The 21140-nt window shown below is 36.2% G+C and overlaps 1 protein-coding gene across 1 annotated transcript in view; it reads right to left on the reverse strand.

Moving 5' to 3' along the window:
• Positions 1-21140, reverse strand: part of LOC100485405 (mucin-2) — an 89752-nt gene that overhangs the window by 4990 nt on the left and 63622 nt on the right. Inside the window, exons 50-63 of the mRNA XM_031900771.1 lie at positions 20574-20690; positions 19628-19747; positions 17947-18063; positions 16455-16574; positions 14774-14890; positions 13282-13401; positions 9127-9350; positions 5991-6165; positions 5168-5412; positions 3950-4133; positions 2810-2990; positions 1796-1971; positions 1595-1664; positions 241-353 (exon numbers count right to left, since the gene is read on the reverse strand). Of these exons, the coding sequence (XP_031756631.1) occupies positions 241-353; positions 1595-1664; positions 1796-1971; positions 2810-2990; positions 3950-4133; positions 5168-5412; positions 5991-6165; positions 9127-9350; positions 13282-13401; positions 14774-14890; positions 16455-16574; positions 17947-18063; positions 19628-19747; positions 20574-20690 (2079 nt within the window). The remainder of the gene's footprint in view (positions 1-240; positions 354-1594; positions 1665-1795; positions 1972-2809; positions 2991-3949; positions 4134-5167; positions 5413-5990; positions 6166-9126; positions 9351-13281; positions 13402-14773; positions 14891-16454; positions 16575-17946; positions 18064-19627; positions 19748-20573; positions 20691-21140) is intronic.

A 21140-nucleotide genomic window follows, 5' to 3' on the forward strand; every position in this document is an offset into this window, starting at 1 on the left:
TTAATATCAAATTTAATAAAAAGGGATTTTGGTAAAACCATTTATCAGTAAAAAAATATGTTTTGAGCATGATGCAAGACCTCTGTTCCTCTGTCTAAAATCTCACTCAGATGTTTCCTCCTAAAACACTGCCCCAACCAGTGTTCCCTAAATTGTAAATATGTATGATTTATGATTCACAATTTGTGGAACAGGGAGGGGGTGCCTACATGCCTTCCTCCTTTCTTTACATATACTCACCACAGCTGCTTACGCAGACATCAGTTGCCATGCTAAATGGCATGCTGCCTTTGGCACAGAAGCATCCTTCCATAACACGTCTGTCATGTTTCAGTGCCATTGCATCTGTTGGTCTGAAAAAGGATCACACAGATTCAGCAATTAAAAAATGTACTTCAAACTAGGGGTTGGTGAATTAATGCTCTTCATGGACTATGCATTAAGACAACAAAGGTAACAAATCTTCTCTTTTCCCTAATTAATAATTTTGCAAGCATGAATTAACTATAAACTGCTATGAAAACTTGCAAAAAATCTCTAGTAAATATTATAAATATATTATCATTCATTTTGCATTGAATAAACTGGTTTATATATATAAACCAGTTTATTCAATATGAATGAGAAAGGTCCCGATGGGGACCGAAACGTAACGTTGGCTGTTCATGCGTTTTTAATACACAATTGATTGTTTTTGGAACATAACTCGGTGTTGCTGGTCTTTTTTGGATATATATATATATATATATATATATATATATATATATATATATAAATAGATAGATAGATAGATAGATAGATAGATAGAAAATATTATTAAAGTTGCCTGGGTGCAGAGTTCAAAAAAGTACACAGGGAGAAAAACGGAAGCCGCACTCACAGGACTTATGAAAAACAAAACGTTTGCTCTAATGCCAAGATCGGCTGCAACACCAGCCTTTGTCAAAGTTGCAAAACCAAATGATGTTTCGGCTGTTACACCATCTCCTGGCAATAAAAAACATTTTTCTTTTTTCGTAAGACCTGAGCGTGCGGCTTCCGTATTTTTCCCTGCATACTTTTCTTGAACTCTGCACCCAGGCAATCCTAACTTTTGATGTCGTGAGTGCCGGCAGTCTCTACACTTGTTTATATATATGTATATATATAAAATAGAAAATGACGAAGCCGCTCTCACAGGACTTATATAAAAATAGAAGTTCCTTTAATGTGATGGTGGACTAACGTTTCGGCTGAACACCTCAGCCTTTCTCAAAGTGAGAGTGAGGTGTTCAGCCGAAACGTTAGTCCACCATCACATTAAAGGAACTTCTATTTTTACATAAGTCCTGTGAGAGCGGCTTCGTCATTTTCTATTTTGTTTCCAGTTTTGAGGCTGCACCCAGGCAGGTTTCGTGCTTTAAACGTGAGTGCCAGTGGTTTCCATGCTTATATATATATATATATATATATATATATATATATGTATATATATATATCACTTCATTACTTACATTTCAGTATTATACAAATATACTAATTGATACATAAAAATTAGTAATTAAAGGTTCTATTATTTTCCCCCAGAATCTATTACACAGGAATGGCTACTTACATAGTTTGGCAGGTTATAGGAAGAGCTGGGCCACATGCATTATACACTTTGTCAGAAGGACAAGTCATTGCTAAAACAAAAGAAAGATATAAATTATTCCTCTTATTATAAAGTAGATGATTTTATAGAACATGTATATGCTGCAACGATATTTAGTGATGGGGTTTGACCTAATGCGAAAGAGCTGAATAGGAAACTTACGACAAGTTGAGGCATGGCTTCTCCACTGAATGCAGACACCACGATCACCGCAGATTGAAGCATAATGTTGTAAACTTGTACATTCATTGTTTGAATTGGCCTTATTGCAGCTGTCCAAAAGGCATGCTTTGTAGAAAGGTTCTGGTGAATGGAATGCATGGCAGTTTTGGAAAACCCTTTAAATAAAAACCAACAGAGAATTAGTTCACCTGTGATATGTGAAAGGATAAATGGCTTTTAAAAGTAGTGTTTCTCAAACTGTTTATTCTATCCACAATTGTATTCTTATTTCTGTTCAATTTATCTGGGTTGTTCTAAATATCTCTTCGCCTTTGCCCCTGTACAATTTTGACTTTTCTCTTTCATTTAGTCCTTTTCCCTCTTTTTTCCTCCCATGCTGGAAGATAAACCATGATACAATTACAGTTTATGTTTGGTATAAGTTGGGAGAACAGGAGGGCACACTACGGTTAGTCTACATTTGAATTGAACACAAATTTCATAGATGATCTCTCTAAAAGAAAATGTATGAGATGAATAGTGAGAATTTTGTTCATTGAGTTAAATTAACTCAACATATAATATCAGTTTTTGAGCCTGGGCAATGGACTGGTAAATGTAACATCATTGTCTTATTGGTATGCTATTTTTTGCATCCCACCTCAACTAATTATTAACTAAATAACATCCTTTTATAGAATATCTGAATTACTTGAGATGTTAGGGCAGAAATTCAAATCTTATGTTTTTGGTTGCCTTAAAGACCAGTAAAAGCTAGTAGGTTTCCCAAACACTAATAAGAGCAAGCAAGAACACAAGCAAGCAACAACAATAAATGTGTATTTTTTTTAAACAAAGTAAAATTTTATGCTGTATGTTGCAGGTTGTATTTATACATGGTGCTGTATTAGAAATGATAAAGCAAGATATTTTCTGTACCCAGAAACCTTTCACAATACATTTTCCCAATATCATTACTTTGCGAATGAAAATGAATCTAAAATGAATTCTTACGGTCCCATGATGAGATCGCAGAGAGGAGATTTGCAAGTTTTAGGATGTACTGGAGGAATGCTCTTGCATCGAGGCTTGTCTGGGTTATGCACCATAAAAGAATCGGCCATAGCTACAGCGCTAGTTGTGATTTTACCATTAGCCATCAAAAAGTCATCAGCTTGATTGTTGGTACAAGTACCTAAGATAAAACAATTACATTATGTTATATTATTTTGAGAATCCTACTACAAATGTTAATAAAACAAAACACACAATATTAAAGGAACAGTAACACCAAAAAATGAAAGTGTATAAAAGTAACTAAAATATAATGTGCTGCTGCCCTGCACTGGTAAAAGTTGTGTGTTTACTTTAGAACGTCTACTATAATTTATATAAATAAGCTGCTGTGTAGCCATGGGGGCAGCCATTCAAAGGAGAAAAGGCACAGGCACATAGCAGATAACAGATAAAACACTATTGTATTCTACAGAACTTATCTGTTAACTGCTATGTAACCTGTGCCTTTTCTCCTTTTTTCCAGCTTGAATGGCTGCCCCCATGGCTACACAGCAGCTTATTATATAAATTATAGTAGTGTTACTGTAGCAAACACACCAGTTTTACTAGTGCAGGGCAACAGTGCATTATATATTTATTACTTTAAAGCTCTTTCATTTTTTAGTGTTACTGTTCCTTTAATAAACAAACATTTACAATATTGTTATCACATCCCAGTGGCATTGCACAACAGTGTTATGCCCAGTGAGTTTGCCAAACACCAAGTACACAACTGCCACATCACACATTCTCAGAATGCCCATACAGGGGACTTGCAGGATTTGTGTATGGGCAAGCTGTGTTATGTGAACACGGTTTAGTAAAATCAATAAATTCTTACACATGTCAATACATAAAAAAAAGAAAGGATTAATTAAAAAAGCTAGCAAGAAACATTCTACAACACTCTACTGGTGCAGTTTGACACAATAATACATTATATGACATGGAGAAGGAATATAAAATAAAGATTCAATACTAATATGGCAAATTCCTCAGATACACACAATGAAAATCCCCAAAGGCTGTAATTACACAAGGGTGATACATATTTACCAATCTCTAGTGTTAAAGCTTCAACTTTATTCTGTCACTTACCACATTGTCCATGTGTGTTTTTATAAAACTTTCCATATGGCATCATTATACTGAAGGTCAAACCATTATAAGTGACATTGGTGTGCAGCTCTGGTATTTCAACTACTAAATATACTCCGGATTGGTAAACTGTTATTCCATATTGTGTATACGGAAGCAATACGAGATCTCCATTTACACGAGTCTAGGATAGAAAATGCAAGAGGATACCTATTATCCCCAGGATCAGATTTAAAGTTAGGGTGAACCTAGGCCACTCACAGACACTGTCCCCCCTGCTCGCACACAAGCCCACTCACACACCCCTCACCTCTTACACATACCTCCGTACTCACACCCTCCCACTCACACGCCCCTCCCACACTTGCATATGCCTCCCCTGCTTGCACTCACTTCCTGGTTGCTGCTACCAATCACCTCCAGTGGGAGGCATGCCACTCCAAGATTTTTGCTGCGTTAGGCCTGGGTCTTTATGGCCTGCCCACAAATTCAAGTCTGGTTATCCCACATAATAACATTCTCACAATGGGGTCATTTCTAAACTTTGTGCAGAGCACATTTATTGCATATAGGTGCTCTGCACATGGGTTACCTTAAATGATTAAATATAGCACTACTATGCCTGTCTTTATTATTTTTTTTGTAAATCGTAATGAGATGTGCATTGCGCATTGACATTGTGAGTGAATATAGTACTGATGGTAATTTTGTGAATAATTTAGCCAAAAAAACATGAGCCCATATGTAGATGTTAGAAGCAAGCAATGCAGAGCTTCTTTTCACATAGGGCTTATAACAGTGACACGGTAAGTATTAGCAGATATATTTACATGGACCTTTCTGGTAAGCTTACATAGTTTTAACCTTTCCTTCTCCTTTAATGAAAAGTTCAGCACAAATAATAATTAACAATTATGTCTGGGCGTCAAATACACCAATCTTGCTCAGCTTTATAACACACAAGCAAGCTAAATATGGTCACTGTGCGAATCATTCTGTGCTGTGCAAAGTTTATAAATGAGCACCAATGTATTGATATGATATATTAATGTGAACTATTAATTTTGAAAGGGCGGATTTTTTTGGTGACTTTTAGAGCTAAAAATCTGAATCGGAAAAATAAATTTGACCGTTAGTAAATGGCACCCTTGTTTTTTGTGTGCAATTTAGTGGCTTCATTGTCACCAGATACTTTAGAGGAACGTAGTTGTTACTTACCTCTAAGCTTATAGGAGTAAACGTTTTGGGTGAAATTGTAATTTCCTGAGTTTTATGTCGTACAGTAAGTTTGCGTGGGCAGGTAATACCAGTTTTATCTTCACAGTTATAGTTGTCGAGGTAAATGCCAAAGTTATCAACTGTTTTCACAATTTCTTCCACAAGAACGTAGGAGCAACTTCCTTGGTATGCATAATAGGTTCCATCAAAGGTAAGATAGTGATCTCCCCAACCACCACACATACCTATAGAATAATATTAATTTAGGTGAGTTGGCAACCTGAACAAATTATCAGAGTTCCAATGAAAGAGTTACATGTTTATGAATTCTTCATATTATAGCACTCACAACAAATGTATTTTAATTGTTGGCTACCCTAGCATTTAGTTTAAGATTCTTGGGCTCATTTACACAGTTGCTAAAACCATGATCTGAACATTTGATTTTTGAACTTGAGAAAAATTTTAAGCAAATCACTAGATATAAGTGGAGAATCCAGACAAAATACATCTTTGTGAAAGTGGCAAAACATCTTCTACCACCCATATTAAGTCTGCTAGGTGCACTATGCAAGATTTTTTGTCTTTATGCTTCTTTTGCATTGGTTATTGATAATCTTCCTTGTACTTTAACACTAAGGATGATATTATGTCCCAGTTTTCTACTATGTAACTGGTTAATATATGTAGCCACAAAGATTACTGACAGCTACTGTATTTCTAATAGCTAATATCTAATGGAACTGTTTTACTTTTTAAATAATAATAGCCTTTTAAATAACCCCTTAGAGTATAGCTTTGAATTATTAACATATATACTCACAAGGACACTCCCAATGCCAGCAACAGGAGTCATCATCAGGCACAGCTATTGGCTTCATTTTATTGGCACAGGTAATCTCTGGTGGAGATGTGCAAGATTTCTGAACAATCTGTAGTTGACCATTTGAATTACATACAGCTTTGGTGCAATTACAAATCTGCCAGCTTGTATGGGGCTGAAGATGCAAGAAAAGTAAGTACACAGTAATTAGCATGATAGTATTTTATAGACTGCAGTTCAAATCCCAGTAGTATTGTTCTTCATTTTCATGAATGCTGGATAAGCAAAATTTCTATACACCAAATTATTCTATTACAACCAAAATTTAAACAATAAAAGGATTTCAGGGATCACCCACATAAGGCTACAAAACCCTTTTGTATCTACATAAACACAGTGATGTAGAAACTCTACTATTATTTGGCCAAATGCTAGTAAACATAAAATGATTTACAAGAATCAAAAATGTGTGTACTTAAGGTACTTGTTTACTGTGTTGTCTATAGTTCCTGTACATATTGTAACCTTCCTGTGGATTTATGTTTTTTGGTTCTTGTATATCTGTGGACAAAAATTGACGCATAACTTTAACAGATCTGCTCAACTGACTTTCAACCTTAAAGATTCTGCCAAATATGGAACCTGCAAGAAATGCTGGGGTTAGGATTAGTGATGTAGCGAACATCGACGAAAATGTTCGCGAACCCGTTCGCGTACTTTCGCCAAAACTCGCGAATATTCGCGAACTTTGCGAACCCCATAGACTTCAATGGGAAGGCGAACTTTAAAACCTAGAAAAGCCATTTCTGGCCAGAAAACTGATTTTAAAGTTGTTTAAAGGGTGCCACGACCTGGACAGTGACATGCAGGAGGGGGATCAAGGGCAAAAACTTCTCTGAAAAATACTTGTAAAAAAAACACAAAAAAAAAACGCAAAAAAAAACCGCAAGCTATTCCTATGTATATGCATAGGCGATAAAACTAAGCAAAAAAACGCGGCAGAAAAACCAAGGCGAAAAAACGCGGCGCCAAAAAAAACGCGGCGAACCCAAAGTGGCGAATTAGTTCACCGGCGAACAGTTCGCTACATCTCTAGTTAGGATAAACCATAGATGTCATGCCAGATTAATGCTGAAAAGCAAGGTCAGGATATAAAACAAAATACTGAGGGGCACAAAAGTATAGTATTAATACATGTTTGCAATTATTAATTCAAATTTCACCATGGAGATTAGAGATGTAGCGAACCTCACAAAAAAAGTTCGCGAACCCGTTCGCGAACTTCCGCCAAAAAGTGCGAACTTTTGCGAACTTTGCGAACCCCATAGACTTCAATGGGAAGGCGAACTTTAAAACCTAGAAAAGCCATTTCTGGCCAGAAAACTGATTTTAAAGTTGTTTAAAGGGTGCCACGACCTGGACAGTGACATGCAGGGCAAAAATGTCTCTGAAAAATACGTTGTTGACACAGCGTTGCGTTTTGTGCTGTAAAGGGCAGAAATCACACTACATTTCTAAACTTGTGTAATAAACTGCTTTAAAACGTCTGGCGTCTACATGCCAATCAAGTCGTGTAAAGGTTACAGCCGGTTCACACGCAAAGACAAAACGCTGCAGTACTGGATACGGAATATATTATTGCTGGTGGAAAAACATCGCTCAGGTGATTTTATTGCAATGCAATGTCACTACTATGTGTAACATATTGGGTTACAGCAGATGAGATCAGCAGGAGAGCTGTCCCCAGCAGCTACATACAGAGCAGTAGAAAGTCGATTACTAGTCAGAAAAGCTACCTAAACTGCCCCTCAAACCCCTGCACAGCTCTCTCCCTATGCTAACTCATCAAGCACACACAGGCAGAATGTAAAATGGCTGCTTGGCTTCGGTTTATATATGGAAGGGAGTGGTCCGGGGGTGGTCCAGGAGGGAGAGCTGCCTGATTGGCTGCCATGTATCTGCTGGCTCTGGGATGAGAGGTCAAAATTTGGCTCCAGCTAAGGCGAACCCAAAATTGCGAACTTCGCTAAAAGTTCGCGAACTTGCGAACTTGCGAACACCCGATTTTCGTGCGAATTAGTTCTCCGGCGAACAGTTCGCTACATCTCTAATGGAGATAGACATTGTTTATGTATACAGTTTTGTTAAATCTATGCTTTGTGGATAAAGCTGAGTAAAATTAGAGTTGATCTTAAACTAATATAAATAATTCAGATAATAGAGGCTTTACCTGAAGCCTGTGTGTTATTGTTATACAGGGTATGGACACATTTGGGGGTAAAACCAAAAAGTTTCTTTGCAAAATTTAGCCGTCTGCCTAGAACATCTTCATCTTGATTTAAATTATGCACCAGGTATATAGAATCTACCAACATATTCTATTGTGTCCATGTGAAGATAGTGACTCCTTAGTTAAGCATTCTAGGAGCTTTCCAGTTTCAACAACAAATTTCTTTTGGATGACAGCTCCCCACCCTTATAAATTACTAGCTGGATTATTATAATTTACATGTATTTATAAAGCTCCAACATATTTTGCAGTGCTGTAGAATAAATGGGTTTCATACATTGGACATACAGAGTAACATATAAAGCAACCATTAACTGATACAAGAGCTGAAGAGAGCCCTGTCCAAAAGAGCTTACAATCTGCAAGGAGAAAGGGTTGAGACACAAGGTGTGGGAATGGGTAATATCAGAATTAAGCAATGTGAGAGGTGTGGCACAGGTTATTGGTTTTAGTGGCACACTGAATTTATGTTAAACTAAATGAGGGTAAGCTTCTCTAAATAAATGCATTTTAGAGATCTTTTGAAGGCAGAAAGATAGGGACAAAGTCTTACTGATTGTGGGAGCAAATTCCAGAGAAGGGGGGCAGCCCTTGCAAAGTGTTGAATGTGAGTGTGTGAGGAGATAATTAGAGAGGAGTTGAGAAAAGGTGTGCCCTAGCTATCACAATTTCACATATGAAAATTCTTTAGGTACTAACATTTTTTTTCCATTAAAGAGGAATTTTATGAAGAAGTACAACTTTTGAGAATATAATTATAATAGTTATGAAATTAAACTTAAATATTAACAGTTATTTTATGTATTCTGGATATCAGCATACTAAATCATACTGAGAGGAACTCACCACACATGGAGTAGTTGTACTGATTGTTGTTACAGTGGATGACTTGGTGGTTGTTGTACTTGTTGGTGTTGTAGTTTTTGTAGTTGTATTAGTTTTAGTGTGTGTAGTTGTTGGTGTTATGGTTGTTGTACAAGGTGTCTCAGTTGCAGGTGGTTCCCTACAATTGCCATCACATACAACTTTGTAGCATTTTCCATGAACGGTACTACGTGTTATTTCCTGACCTGCAAGAAGAAGTTCTTCTATTAGTTGCTTGACTTAATAGTTAATAGTGATGAGAGAGATTGGTCTGTTTGCAAAAACACAGAAACATTTGTGAAAAGGCTACATTTCATAAACAATTAACCAAATGCATTGGAGTCAATGGAAAGACAAAGTTACATTGCAGTTAAGGATTTCCAGTGCTGCAATAGCATATACATTACCCTTCCATAGTGATGAGCAAATCTGTCCTGCGAAACGGCAAAAAATTCAGCAACCATGCCAAATTTCACGCGAACACAGCTTTTTTTTGACATGCAACTTATTATTATTTTACGCAGCAAATTTTCGCTAAATTTTCACAAAACAATTTGCCAATGACAAAATGCAGAAATTAGCTGTGAATCTATGCCTGACAAAACAATTTGCTCATCACTACCCTTCCATGTTTAATTATTTTACTATAACGGCTTCTATATTGCCAATTTCTTCTACATATTGGGCACATATTTTTTTTAACTTAAATTTTTTTTGAAGAAAATAAACATAACATTAAATGGCAATTAGAAGATGTAAATTGAGAAGTTCTTATGTTATTCTAAGGCAGATCAAGAGCCCATATGCAAAGCATAAAAGGTACCAAACATACAGTAGATATCAATAGCAGGACTGGGTAGGGCTCCAATCTCAGTGGGTGATGTGGAAAGCAAGGGGTGCATACTAATGACATCAGCAATTTTAATTTATTTCTCATTATAAGTTGCTGGTAAACCACGTCATTTTGTATTACTCTTGTGCAGAATTACTGTTGCACTGCCTCTCCTGAATCTGCTGTGATACCTTACCCTTCCTACCTTCACACAAGGCTGTTCATTTATTTATCCTACTGATCTCCGCTCACTAGGGAAAGGGTATGTAATATTGCAGTGTATTGAGATGAAAATATCATTGAAGTTTAATCTATCTTTTGTTAGTTTTACCAACACACTATGGCTGTGGATAGGTCAGGACATGTATGACATTGGGAATGGTGTAAATTAAAAATAGCAAATGTGTTACAGATTTTTTTATTTGCTGTCACCAATCCCAACTAACAAATTGGATCCTCAGCCTTCCTGCACCACTAGCTTGCACACCCTTGGTCTGTGTAAAAGTATGCAGAAGTCGAGATGTCAATCAAACTAAAAAAGTTATTAAAAACCTGCTTATTTTATTATAAAATAGATTAATTGGATATTTGTTTAAACATGTATGAAGCAATTGGATATTTTTTTTCTTGACCAATGGGTATTTAATGAATGTATAATCACTGTTATCCTTCATAAAGCTCCTAATAAGAACTGAACCATTGGATACTGGCAATATCCTACTGAAAGCTGTGAATTAATATTGACAATGCATCTCAATTTAAAGTTGATGATGACCGCAAATACAATCTATACTCTATATGTGTGTGTTTACTATATATATATACTGTCCCTGATGAACGTTCCAGACAGGAACTGAAACATCGGACTGAATGAAGCCTCAAATCTTCTTATGTAAACCTTTTGTGATTCTTCATGAAAAACTGCCTGCGAGTGCTGTCATTCTAACCTTGTGTATCCACGTTTACCTGCACGGGCACCCAGGTATCATCTGTATTTTATGGTGTGCAGCTTTCCAGCAACTTGTTTATATATATATATATATATATATATATATATATATATATATATATATATGTATTTACCTGGTGTATATGCTGTTCCATTATAATAACAGGTACATTTTGTGGTGTGTGTTGAGGTTCGATAAGTTGTTGTCACAGAGGTTGCTGTTAGAATAGATTGGAAATTATATATACATTAGAAATTGATAATAGGATAAAATATTTCCTGTGCAAAGCAAAATCATATTCTTCACATTTTAATAAATCTATGTGAAGGGAATATGTATTTTCCCCTTCTGAAATACAGTTCATCTCCCTGTGCCCAAATGGACACCGAATCTTCATTTACTTTTTATGTTGGTCTTTTTTGAACAGAATTATAATAAATAAATATAAAACCAATACAAATAATTTTTACAAAATCATACATATTAAAAAATGAAGACCAATTGTAAATTGTCACAGAATATGATCTTTACATCATAGTGAAAGTTAATTAAAGGTGAACAACCCCCCAAGTAATAATTATTTTTTCTTATTGCCTTATACCCCAGGTTTTCTTGATCAGCATCCAGTTAAGTCTTGCTTAAACTGTAACTGACTCTGGGGCTTTCACTTGTTGAATGGGCCAATAAATAGTACTGGTCACTGGAGGGACATTTACCTAGGTTGCTTATAGCCTGCCCAGAAGGGTGCAATAAAAATATTCTGCTGTACTACACACATTTTATATACTGTACAGTAGAAAGGTTGCTTAGAAAGTATCATAGTCATTTAAATGGCATAGGAACTATGCAAGCTTCTTGACAAGTTGTAGGGGTAGAACTAGAGCTATTTACATATGTAATTTATGTAAAAACCTGCCAGTATTTTAGAGGTATGCTGACTTTATGAGATCTTTACATTCGATTAAAATTATAGTATTGCGGGAACAATCTGCTTTTATGTGACAAAATTATTATTACTTAAGATGACCACAGCAATTACAAAATTTGGAGTAGTCAGCTTCACTGTTTGTCCTATTTAGTTCAAGAAATAGCAAAAAATATAGATTTATACATAGCAGTAATGTATATTGCGCTTAAACACTATCTAAAAAGGAAGAACACATTCTAGGTTTTTTTAAACCACAAATAAACTATTTTGAGTCATTTATTGAAAAATCCTAATTGAAAAAGCACAAATGATTTAAAATGCAAAATAAAGAAAACAAAAACCTAAAATTTTTTGTTTTTGTAAGAATTTTCTAGGATAGCTCATGTTGATTCTACATGACCTTCATGGCTTTTTAAATGGCAATGTTTCATTTTTTGTGTTTCTTCTTGCTTAATAAATCGCAAATTATACATTTCATGTTGTTGTGTAATTATTAAAATCCATTATTTTTATTACTAAAAACCACAGTATGTGAAAATGTAAAACTAAAAATGGTAGAAAATGGGCCTCTTTATTTCTACATTCAAAAATTCAGCATTATACTTGTTTATCACTTTATTTCAAAGGAATACTGAAGCCACAAATAGTGACTTTTTAATATGCATCATATATTGTATATTTTACCTTTTTCTTAAAGTGATTTGTTTCAAAAAAACATATTGAATTATCATTATCAATTAACATTATCAATAAGCAAGATTAATTATATAAAGTATATGTTATATTGATTATCTGTTACATATACACTTTAATCTACAAAGACAAGGGGAGAATAAATGAAGCCCTTATGGATAAGGTTATAAATTAAATCATATTCAAAAATGCAATGGTGCAAAGTCACAGCACTGAACATTAATATTGTAACATTAAAGGCATAGTCAAAGTTAAAATTAACTGATTTGCAACAATTTTTTTTTTATTACTTGTTATTCCCCATTTCTAATGCCTGGCATTTTAACTGTTATTTGGGTGCTAGGGAGATATTAAACAGCAACAAGGCAGCTATTTATAGGTCTCAGTGTGCCCTTTACAACAAGATGTTGGTGCACATCAGCTCAAGAATTAATAATAATTTAGGCAAAATGTTGTAATAATGAAACAAAAATAAAAAAAGTAAGTCCTGACATTTAATAACCTATGCGAAGGGAGTATGGATATTCCTCCCTTGCAGGAACAAAGAACATGGCGCTACATTTGCACAGATCAAGCAAGATTGTAGTTGGAGGATTATTTTCTACACAATGACATTATTTTTATAGGTGTTTTTAACATGTTTTAGATTTTTATTTTATCGCTGTTATTAGTATCATTAAATCTCCCTCAGTGAAATAATATTTAATATTTCTTGTTTAGCGGTAACTACTTACGTGGCGTTGAAGTAGTAGTACAAGGAGCTTTAGTTGTTGTTGTCTCACAAATGTCACTACATTCAAGATTCCAACATGTTCCATCACGTTCATGACTTTCACTACTCCTTATTCTCTGACCTGCAAGAAGAAGCTTCCCGTTTAATATCTACTGTATGAACACGTTTACATTACATCTTTTAGGGGGTTCAGATCCCTTTAAGGAAGATGCAGATGTTCTGTCATTGACTGCTTTACCTGACTTGAAATGGCGTTTCCCGTAAATACAGAAACATGTTGTGTGTGTGCTTTTTATTGTTGTTGTTGTTGCTGTTAGAAGAAATAAGAAATACATTTAGACATTGCCAACAGCGTGTGAAATAATCTTTGGTAAAAGCATATTGCTGATATTTTAATAACGCTATATGAGGGAAATATGTATTTTTATTTTATTTGGTATTCTCCATTTCTAATTCCTGGAATTTCAACTGTTATGTGGTTGCTAGGGATTAATCAAACAGCAACAAGGCAGCTGTTTGCAGGTCTCACTATGCTATTGACAACTCACAAAAGCTTAAATTAAATGTGTATTTCTACGTTAAAATAATACAATACAGGCTGAAAATAATCAGATATATCTTTTAATCAACTCTGCATTTATAAATAAGGCAGAGTGTTGTAGAAATGAAACAAAACTGTAATAATCATAATAAAGCAAATCTACTCATTTTACTAACTGCAACTACTGAGACAATCATTTTCCTGTGGGAGGATTATTGTGCAGATGACGTTTCTTCAATTTTATTTTTGGGCAGAAATATAGTGGGGTGTTATTATAAATATATGTTTTTAAAAAATACATTTTTTTATGTACTGTCTATACTCGAGTATAAGCCTAGTTTTTCAACACCCAAAATGTGCTGAAAAAGTCACCCTCGGCTTATACTCGAGACGGGTGCCATGGGTCCCTCTAGACTAGCACCCTCTCTCCTTTGTGTGCAAATTGGCCCACCTGCAACCAGACCCTCCAGTGCCCTGGCCTAGGCTCCCACTAGCAATACATTTCCCCTTACATCTCCTCCGGGACCAGGGTCTGCTGCCAGTTTGCCAATGTGCAATGAGCGTGGGGTAGTACTCATATTGTTTTTGTTGACCCTCTTCTCCGCTTACAGAGCTAGTTTACTGTTTTTCTTTGAAATAAATATTGAAAGACATATACCCCACTGATGCCTCAATTAAGGTAATTTTATTGGTATTTATTTTGATTATTAAAACTTAGCAGTAGCTGCTGCATTTCCCACCCTAGGCTTATACTCGAGTCAATAAGTTTTTCCAGTTTTCTTAGGTCAAATTAGGCACCTCGGCTTATATTCGGATCAGCTTATACTCGAGTGTATACGGTAAATGTTTTTAAAAAATCTTATTTTTTCCCCCCTCCATTTTGCCACTGCTATTGCCACCTCGAAATCTCCCTCTGTGATAATATGTCTCTTGTCTGGTGGTAACTACTTACGTGTTGTTGTTTTTGTACAAGGTGTCGTAGTCGTTGTTGTCTCACATTTCTCGTTACATTCAAGAGTCACGCACATTCCAGCATGTTCATGACTTTCACTGTGGCTTATTTTCTGACCTGCAAGAAGGTGTTTGTTTAGTTGCTTGTCCTTGTTCATAAAAATTCTAGGTGAGTGCATTGTTCTGTAACGTTATTGTATAAAAGCGCTGTTTCACTGCATCCACTGGGGATCAGCTATTATAGTTAATTAGCCAGTTTGAGCAAGGCAGTCCCATAATTGCTGCACAAATTGAACAATTATCCAAGTGTCCCAGATAAACAGCTCGCTCACAGGACTTCACCTCTCTATAACTGTGGGTAGGACAGGACAGGCATGCCATTGGAATGATAGCATTGTAAATAAACAACAGTCAGGATACTTAAGCATCTTGTACGGCTAGTGCCCTGGACCCTTGCTCTGACTAGAAGTATGCAAAAGCCATAGATGTCAACATATCAATCAAAGAAACAACAAAACCAGGCATAACCTCTTATTGCAAAATATTAAATTCAAGATTTATCCCAAATATATCTCTGGCTGCTTGCTATTTATTTAAAGGGAATTGAAATGCCAAGAATGTTTTGATATAAAAGTTTTCTAAGCAGCTTTGCAATGTACATACATTCTCTGCCGTTTCAGGCATATTGGCATTTTGAGACTTCTTGTAGCTGGCCTTTGGCTTAACTATAAAGTCAGCAACCCAATCATGGAACGCACACACGAAGTACAAAAGAAAGGGCTGGGACTTTAAATGTGGCCATACACCCTAAGATCAGCTCTTTTGGTGAGGTCATCAAACAGAGATATTTTTACAGGATATGGCCTCCTAGCAGTGGCTGATATGGGGCTGATCCAATCGTTTGGCCCTCAAGTCAAATGACCAGATCATAAAAGGCACCTTGGCAGGATCTCAGCAGAGGACGCCAACCACTAGCCGCAACTGATAGATATTGTCCATATTTTTGCAAAGATATCTATCAGGTGGGCTGTTTCATAGGGCCCATAGGCTACTGACTTGGTCTAAAGGGGGTCAAATCGGCAACTAAATTCTGCCCATGTATGGTAGCTTTATGCTCGCTGATAGTCTATGCCTTGAGAAAGCTGTCTCAGAAGCACCTTCAAATAGGAAACGAACATAAATGGCAGAAGAGCTGCGACGATCACTCTGAGTAAGTTTAAATGACATCCTTTTTAAGACTCAGATCCATTTAAGGAAGACTCAAACATTGTAGTATTGACTGCTTTACCTTTCCAGTAGACGTTTTTCCCATGACGACAGAGACAGTGTGTGGTGTGGGTGCGGGTGTGTGTGGTTGTTGCTGTTAGAAGAAATTAGAAATAATTTAGGCATTGCTGGCAGCATATGACATAATGCTTGGTTAAACCATATTCCTGACATTTTAATAAACCTATGCGAAGGGAGTATGGATATTCCTCCCTTGCAGGAACAAAGAACATGGCGCTACATTTGCACAGATCAAGCAAGATTGTAGTTGGAGGATTATTTTCTACACAATGACATTATTTTTATAGGTGTTTTTAACATGTTTTAGATTTTTATTTTATCGCTGTTATTAGTATCATTAAATCTCCCTCAGTGAAATAATATTTAATATTTCTTGTTTAGCGGTAACTACTTACGTGGCGTTGAAGTAGTAGTACAAGGAGCTTTAGTTGTTGTTGTCTCACAAATGTCACTACATTCAAGATTCCAACATGTTCCATCACGTTCATGACTTTCACTACTCCTTATTCTCTGACCTGCAAGAAGAAGCTTCCCGTTTAATATCTACTGTATGAACACGTTTACATTACATCTTTTAGGGGGTTCAGATCCCTTTAAGGAAGATGCAGATGTTCTGTCATTGACTGCTTTACCTGACTTGAAATGGCGTTTCCCGTAAATACAGAAACATGTTGTGTGTGTGCTTTTTATTGTTGTTGTTGTTGCTGTTAGAAGAAATAAGAAATACATTTAGACATTGCCAACAGCGTGTGAAATAATCTTTGGTAAAAGCATATTGCTGATATTTTAATAACGCTATATGAGGGAAATATGTATTTTTATTTTATTTGGTATTCTCCATTTCTAATTCCTGGAATTTCAACTGTTATGTGGTTGCTAGGGATTAATCAAACAGCAACAAGGCAGCTGTTTGCAGGTCTCACTATGCTATTGACAACTCACAAAAGCTTAAATTAAATGTGTATTTCTACGTTAAAATAATACAATACAGGCTGAAAATAATCAGATATATCTTTTAATCAACTCTGCATTTATAAATAAGGCAGAGTGTTGTAGAAATGAAACAAAACTGTAATAATCATAATAAAGCAAATCTACTCATTTTACTAACTGCAACTACTGAGACAATCATTTTCCTGTGGGAGGATTATTGTGCAGATGACGTTTCTTCAATTTTATTTTTGGGCAGAAATATAGTGGGGTGTTATTATAAATATATGTTTTTAAAAAATACATTTTTTTATGTACTGTCTATACTCGAGTATAAGCCTAGTTTTTCAACACCCAAAATGTGCTGAAAAAGTCACCCTCGGCTTATACTCGAGACGGGTGCCATGGGTCCCTCTAGACTAGCACCCTCTCTCCTTTGTGTGCAAATTGGCCCACCTGCAACCAGACCCTCCAGTGCCCTGGCCTAGGCTCCCACTAGCAATACATTTCCCCTTACATCTCCTCCGGGACCAGGGTCTGCTGCCAGTTTGCCAATGTGCAATGAGCGTGGGGTAGTACTCATATTGTTTTTGTTGACCCTCTTCTCCGCTTACAGAGCTAGTTTACTGTTTTTCTTTGAAATAAATATTGAAAGACATATACCCCACTGATGCCTCAATTAAGGTAATTTTATTGGTATTTATTTTGATTATTAAAACTTAGCAGTAGCTGCTGCATTTCCCACCCTAGGCTTATACTCGAGTCAATAAGTTTTTCCAGTTTTCTTAGGTCAAATTAGGCACCTCGGCTTATATTCGGATCAGCTTATACTCGAGTGTATACGGTAAATGTTTTTAAAAAATCTTATTTTTTCCCCCCTCCATTTTGCCACTGCTATTGCCACCTCGAAATCTCCCTCTGTGATAATATGTCTCTTGTCTGGTGGTAACTACTTACGTGTTGTTGTTTTTGTACAAGGTGTCGTAGTCGTTGTTGTCTCACATTTCTCGTTACATTCAAGAGTCACGCACATTCCAGCATGTTCATGACTTTCACTGTGGCTTATTTTCTGACCTGCAAGAAGGTGTTTGTTTAGTTGCTTGTCCTTGTTCATAAAAATTCTAGGTGAGTGCATTGTTCTGTAACGTTATTGTATAAAAGCGCTGTTTCACTGCATCCACTGGGGATCAGCTATTATAGTTAATTAGCCAGTTTGAGCAAGGCAGTCCCATAATTGCTGCACAAATTGAACAATTATCCAAGTGTCCCAGATAAACAGCTCGCTCACAGGACTTCACCTCTCTATAACTGTGGGTAGGACAGGACAGGCATGCCATTGGAATGATAGCATTGTAAATAAACAACAGTCAGGATACTTAAGCATCTTGTACGGCTAGTGCCCTGGACCCTTGCTCTGACTAGAAGTATGCAAAAGCCATAGATGTCAACATATCAATCAAAGAAACAACAAAACCAGGCATAACCTCTTATTGCAAAATATTAAATTCAAGATTTATCCCAAATATATCTCTGGCTGCTTGCTATTTATTTAAAGGGAATTGAAATGCCAAGAATGTTTTGATATAAAAGTTTTCTAAGCAGCTTTGCAATGTACATACATTCTCTGCCGTTTCAGGCATATTGGCATTTTGAGACTTCTTGTAGCTGGCCTTTGGCTTAACTATAAAGTCAGCAACCCAATCATGGAACGCACACACGAAGTACAAAAGAAAGGGCTGGGACTTTAAATGTGGCCATACACCCTAAGATCAGCTCTTTTGGTGAGGTCATCAAACAGAGATATTTTTACAGGATATGGCCTCCTAGCAGTGGCTGATATGGGGCTGATCCAATCGTTTGGCCCTCAAGTCAAATGACCAGATCATAAAAGGCACCTTGGCAGGATCTCAGCAGAGGACGCCAACCACTAGCCGCAACTGATAGATATTGTCCATATTTTTGCAAAGATATCTATCAGGTGGGCTGTTTCATAGGGCCCATAGGCTACTGACTTGGTCTAAAGGGGGTCAAATCGGCAACTAAATTCTGCCCATGTATGGTAGCTTTATGCTCGCTGATAGTCTATGCCTTGAGAAAGCTGTCTCAGAAGCACCTTCAAATAGGAAACGAACATAAATGGCAGAAGAGCTGCGACGATCACTCTGAGTAAGTTTAAATGACATCCTTTTTAAGACTCAGATCCATTTAAGGAAGACTCAAACATTGTAGTATTGACTGCTTTACCTTTCCAGTAGACGTTTTTCCCATGACGACAGAGACAGTGTGTGGTGTGGGTGCGGGTGTGTGTGGTTGTTGCTGTTAGAAGAAATTAGAAATAATTTAGGCATTGCTGGCAGCATATGACATAATGCTTGGTTAAACCATATTCCTGACATTTTAATAAACCTATGCGAAGGGAGTATGGATATTCCTCCCTTGCAGGAACAAAGAACATGGCGCTACATTTGCACAGATCAAGCAAGATTGTAGTTGGAGGATTATTTTCTACACAATGACATTATTTTTATAGGTGTTTTTAACATGTTTTAGATTTTTATTTTATCGCTGTTATTAGTATCATTAAATCTCCCTCAGTGAAATAATATTTAATATTTCTTGTTTAGCGGTAACTACTTACGTGGCGTTGAAGTAGTAGTACAAGGAGCTTTAGTTGTTGTTGTCTCACAAATGTCACTACATTCAAGATTCCAACATGTTCCATCACGTTCATGACTTTCACTACTCCTTATTCTCTGACCTGCAAGAAGAAGCTTCCCGTTTAATATCTACTGTATGAACACGTTTACATTACATCTTTTAGGGGGTTCAGATCCCTTTAAGGAAGATGCAGATGTTCTGTCATTGACTGCTTTACCTGACTTGAAATGGCGTTTCCCGTAAATACAGAAACATGTTGTGTGTGTGCTTTTTATTGTTGTTGTTGTTGCTGTTAGAAGAAATAAGAAATACATTTAGACATTGCCAACAGCGTGTGAAATAATCTTTGGTAAAAGCATATTGCTGATATTTTAATAACGCTATATGAGGGAAATATGTATTTTTATTTTATTTGGTATTCTCCATTTCTAATTCCTGGAATTTCAACTGTTATGTGGTTGCTAGGGATTAATCAAACAGCAACAAGGCAGCTGTTTGCAGGTCTCACTATGCTATTGACAACTCACAAAAGCTTAAATTAAATGTGTATTTCTACGTTAAAATAATACAATACAGGCTGAAAATAATCAGATATATCTTTTAATCAACTCTGCATTTATAAATAAGGCAGAGTGTTGTAGAAATGAAACAAAACTGTAATAACAATAATAAAGCAAATCTACTCATTTTACTAACTGCAACTACTGAGACAATCATTTTCCTGTGTGAGGATTATTGTGCATTTTATTGTGATGGGCAGAAATATATTGGGATGTAATGATAAATATATGTTTTTAAAAACTACATTTTTTATGTAAATGTTTTTAAAAAATCTGGGTTTTTTTCCTCCCCATTTTACCACTGCTTTGCTACCTCGGAATCTCCCTTTCTGATAATATGTCTCTTGGCTGGTGGTAACTACTTACGTGTGGTCGTTTTTGTACAAGGTGCTGTAGTTGTTTGTGTGCAAATTGGCCCACCTGCAACCAGACCCTCCAGTGTTCCATCACGTTCATCACTTTCACTGCTTCTTATTCTGTGACCTGTAAGAAGAAAGTTTGTGTTTAATTGCTTTGAAAAGGTTGGGGGGTTCAGATCCCTTTAAGGAAGATGCAGACATTCTAGTATGGACTGCTTTATTACCTGGCCTGTAATGTCTTCCTCCATGACGACAGAAACATTTTGTGTGTGTGGTTGTTGTTGTTGTTGCTGTTAGAAGAAATAAGAAATACATTAGACATTGCTAACAGCATGTGAATTTGTACTTTAACATAATACAATACAGCTTGAAAAAAATCAGATATCTTTTAATCAACTCTGCACTTATAAATTAGACAGAGTGTGGTAGAAATAAAACAAAAGTGTCACAAACTAAATAAGGCAAATCTACAAATTGTACCAACTGGAACTTTTGAGACAATCATTTCCCCGTGGGAGAATAATTGTGCAAATTACTTTTCTAAAATTGTATTGCGCTGGCAGAAATATAGTGG

This window comes from Xenopus tropicalis, chromosome 4, assembly GCF_000004195.4.
Source record: "Xenopus tropicalis strain Nigerian chromosome 4, UCB_Xtro_10.0, whole genome shotgun sequence".
Taxonomy (NCBI): Eukaryota; Metazoa; Chordata; class Amphibia; order Anura; family Pipidae; genus Xenopus; species Xenopus tropicalis.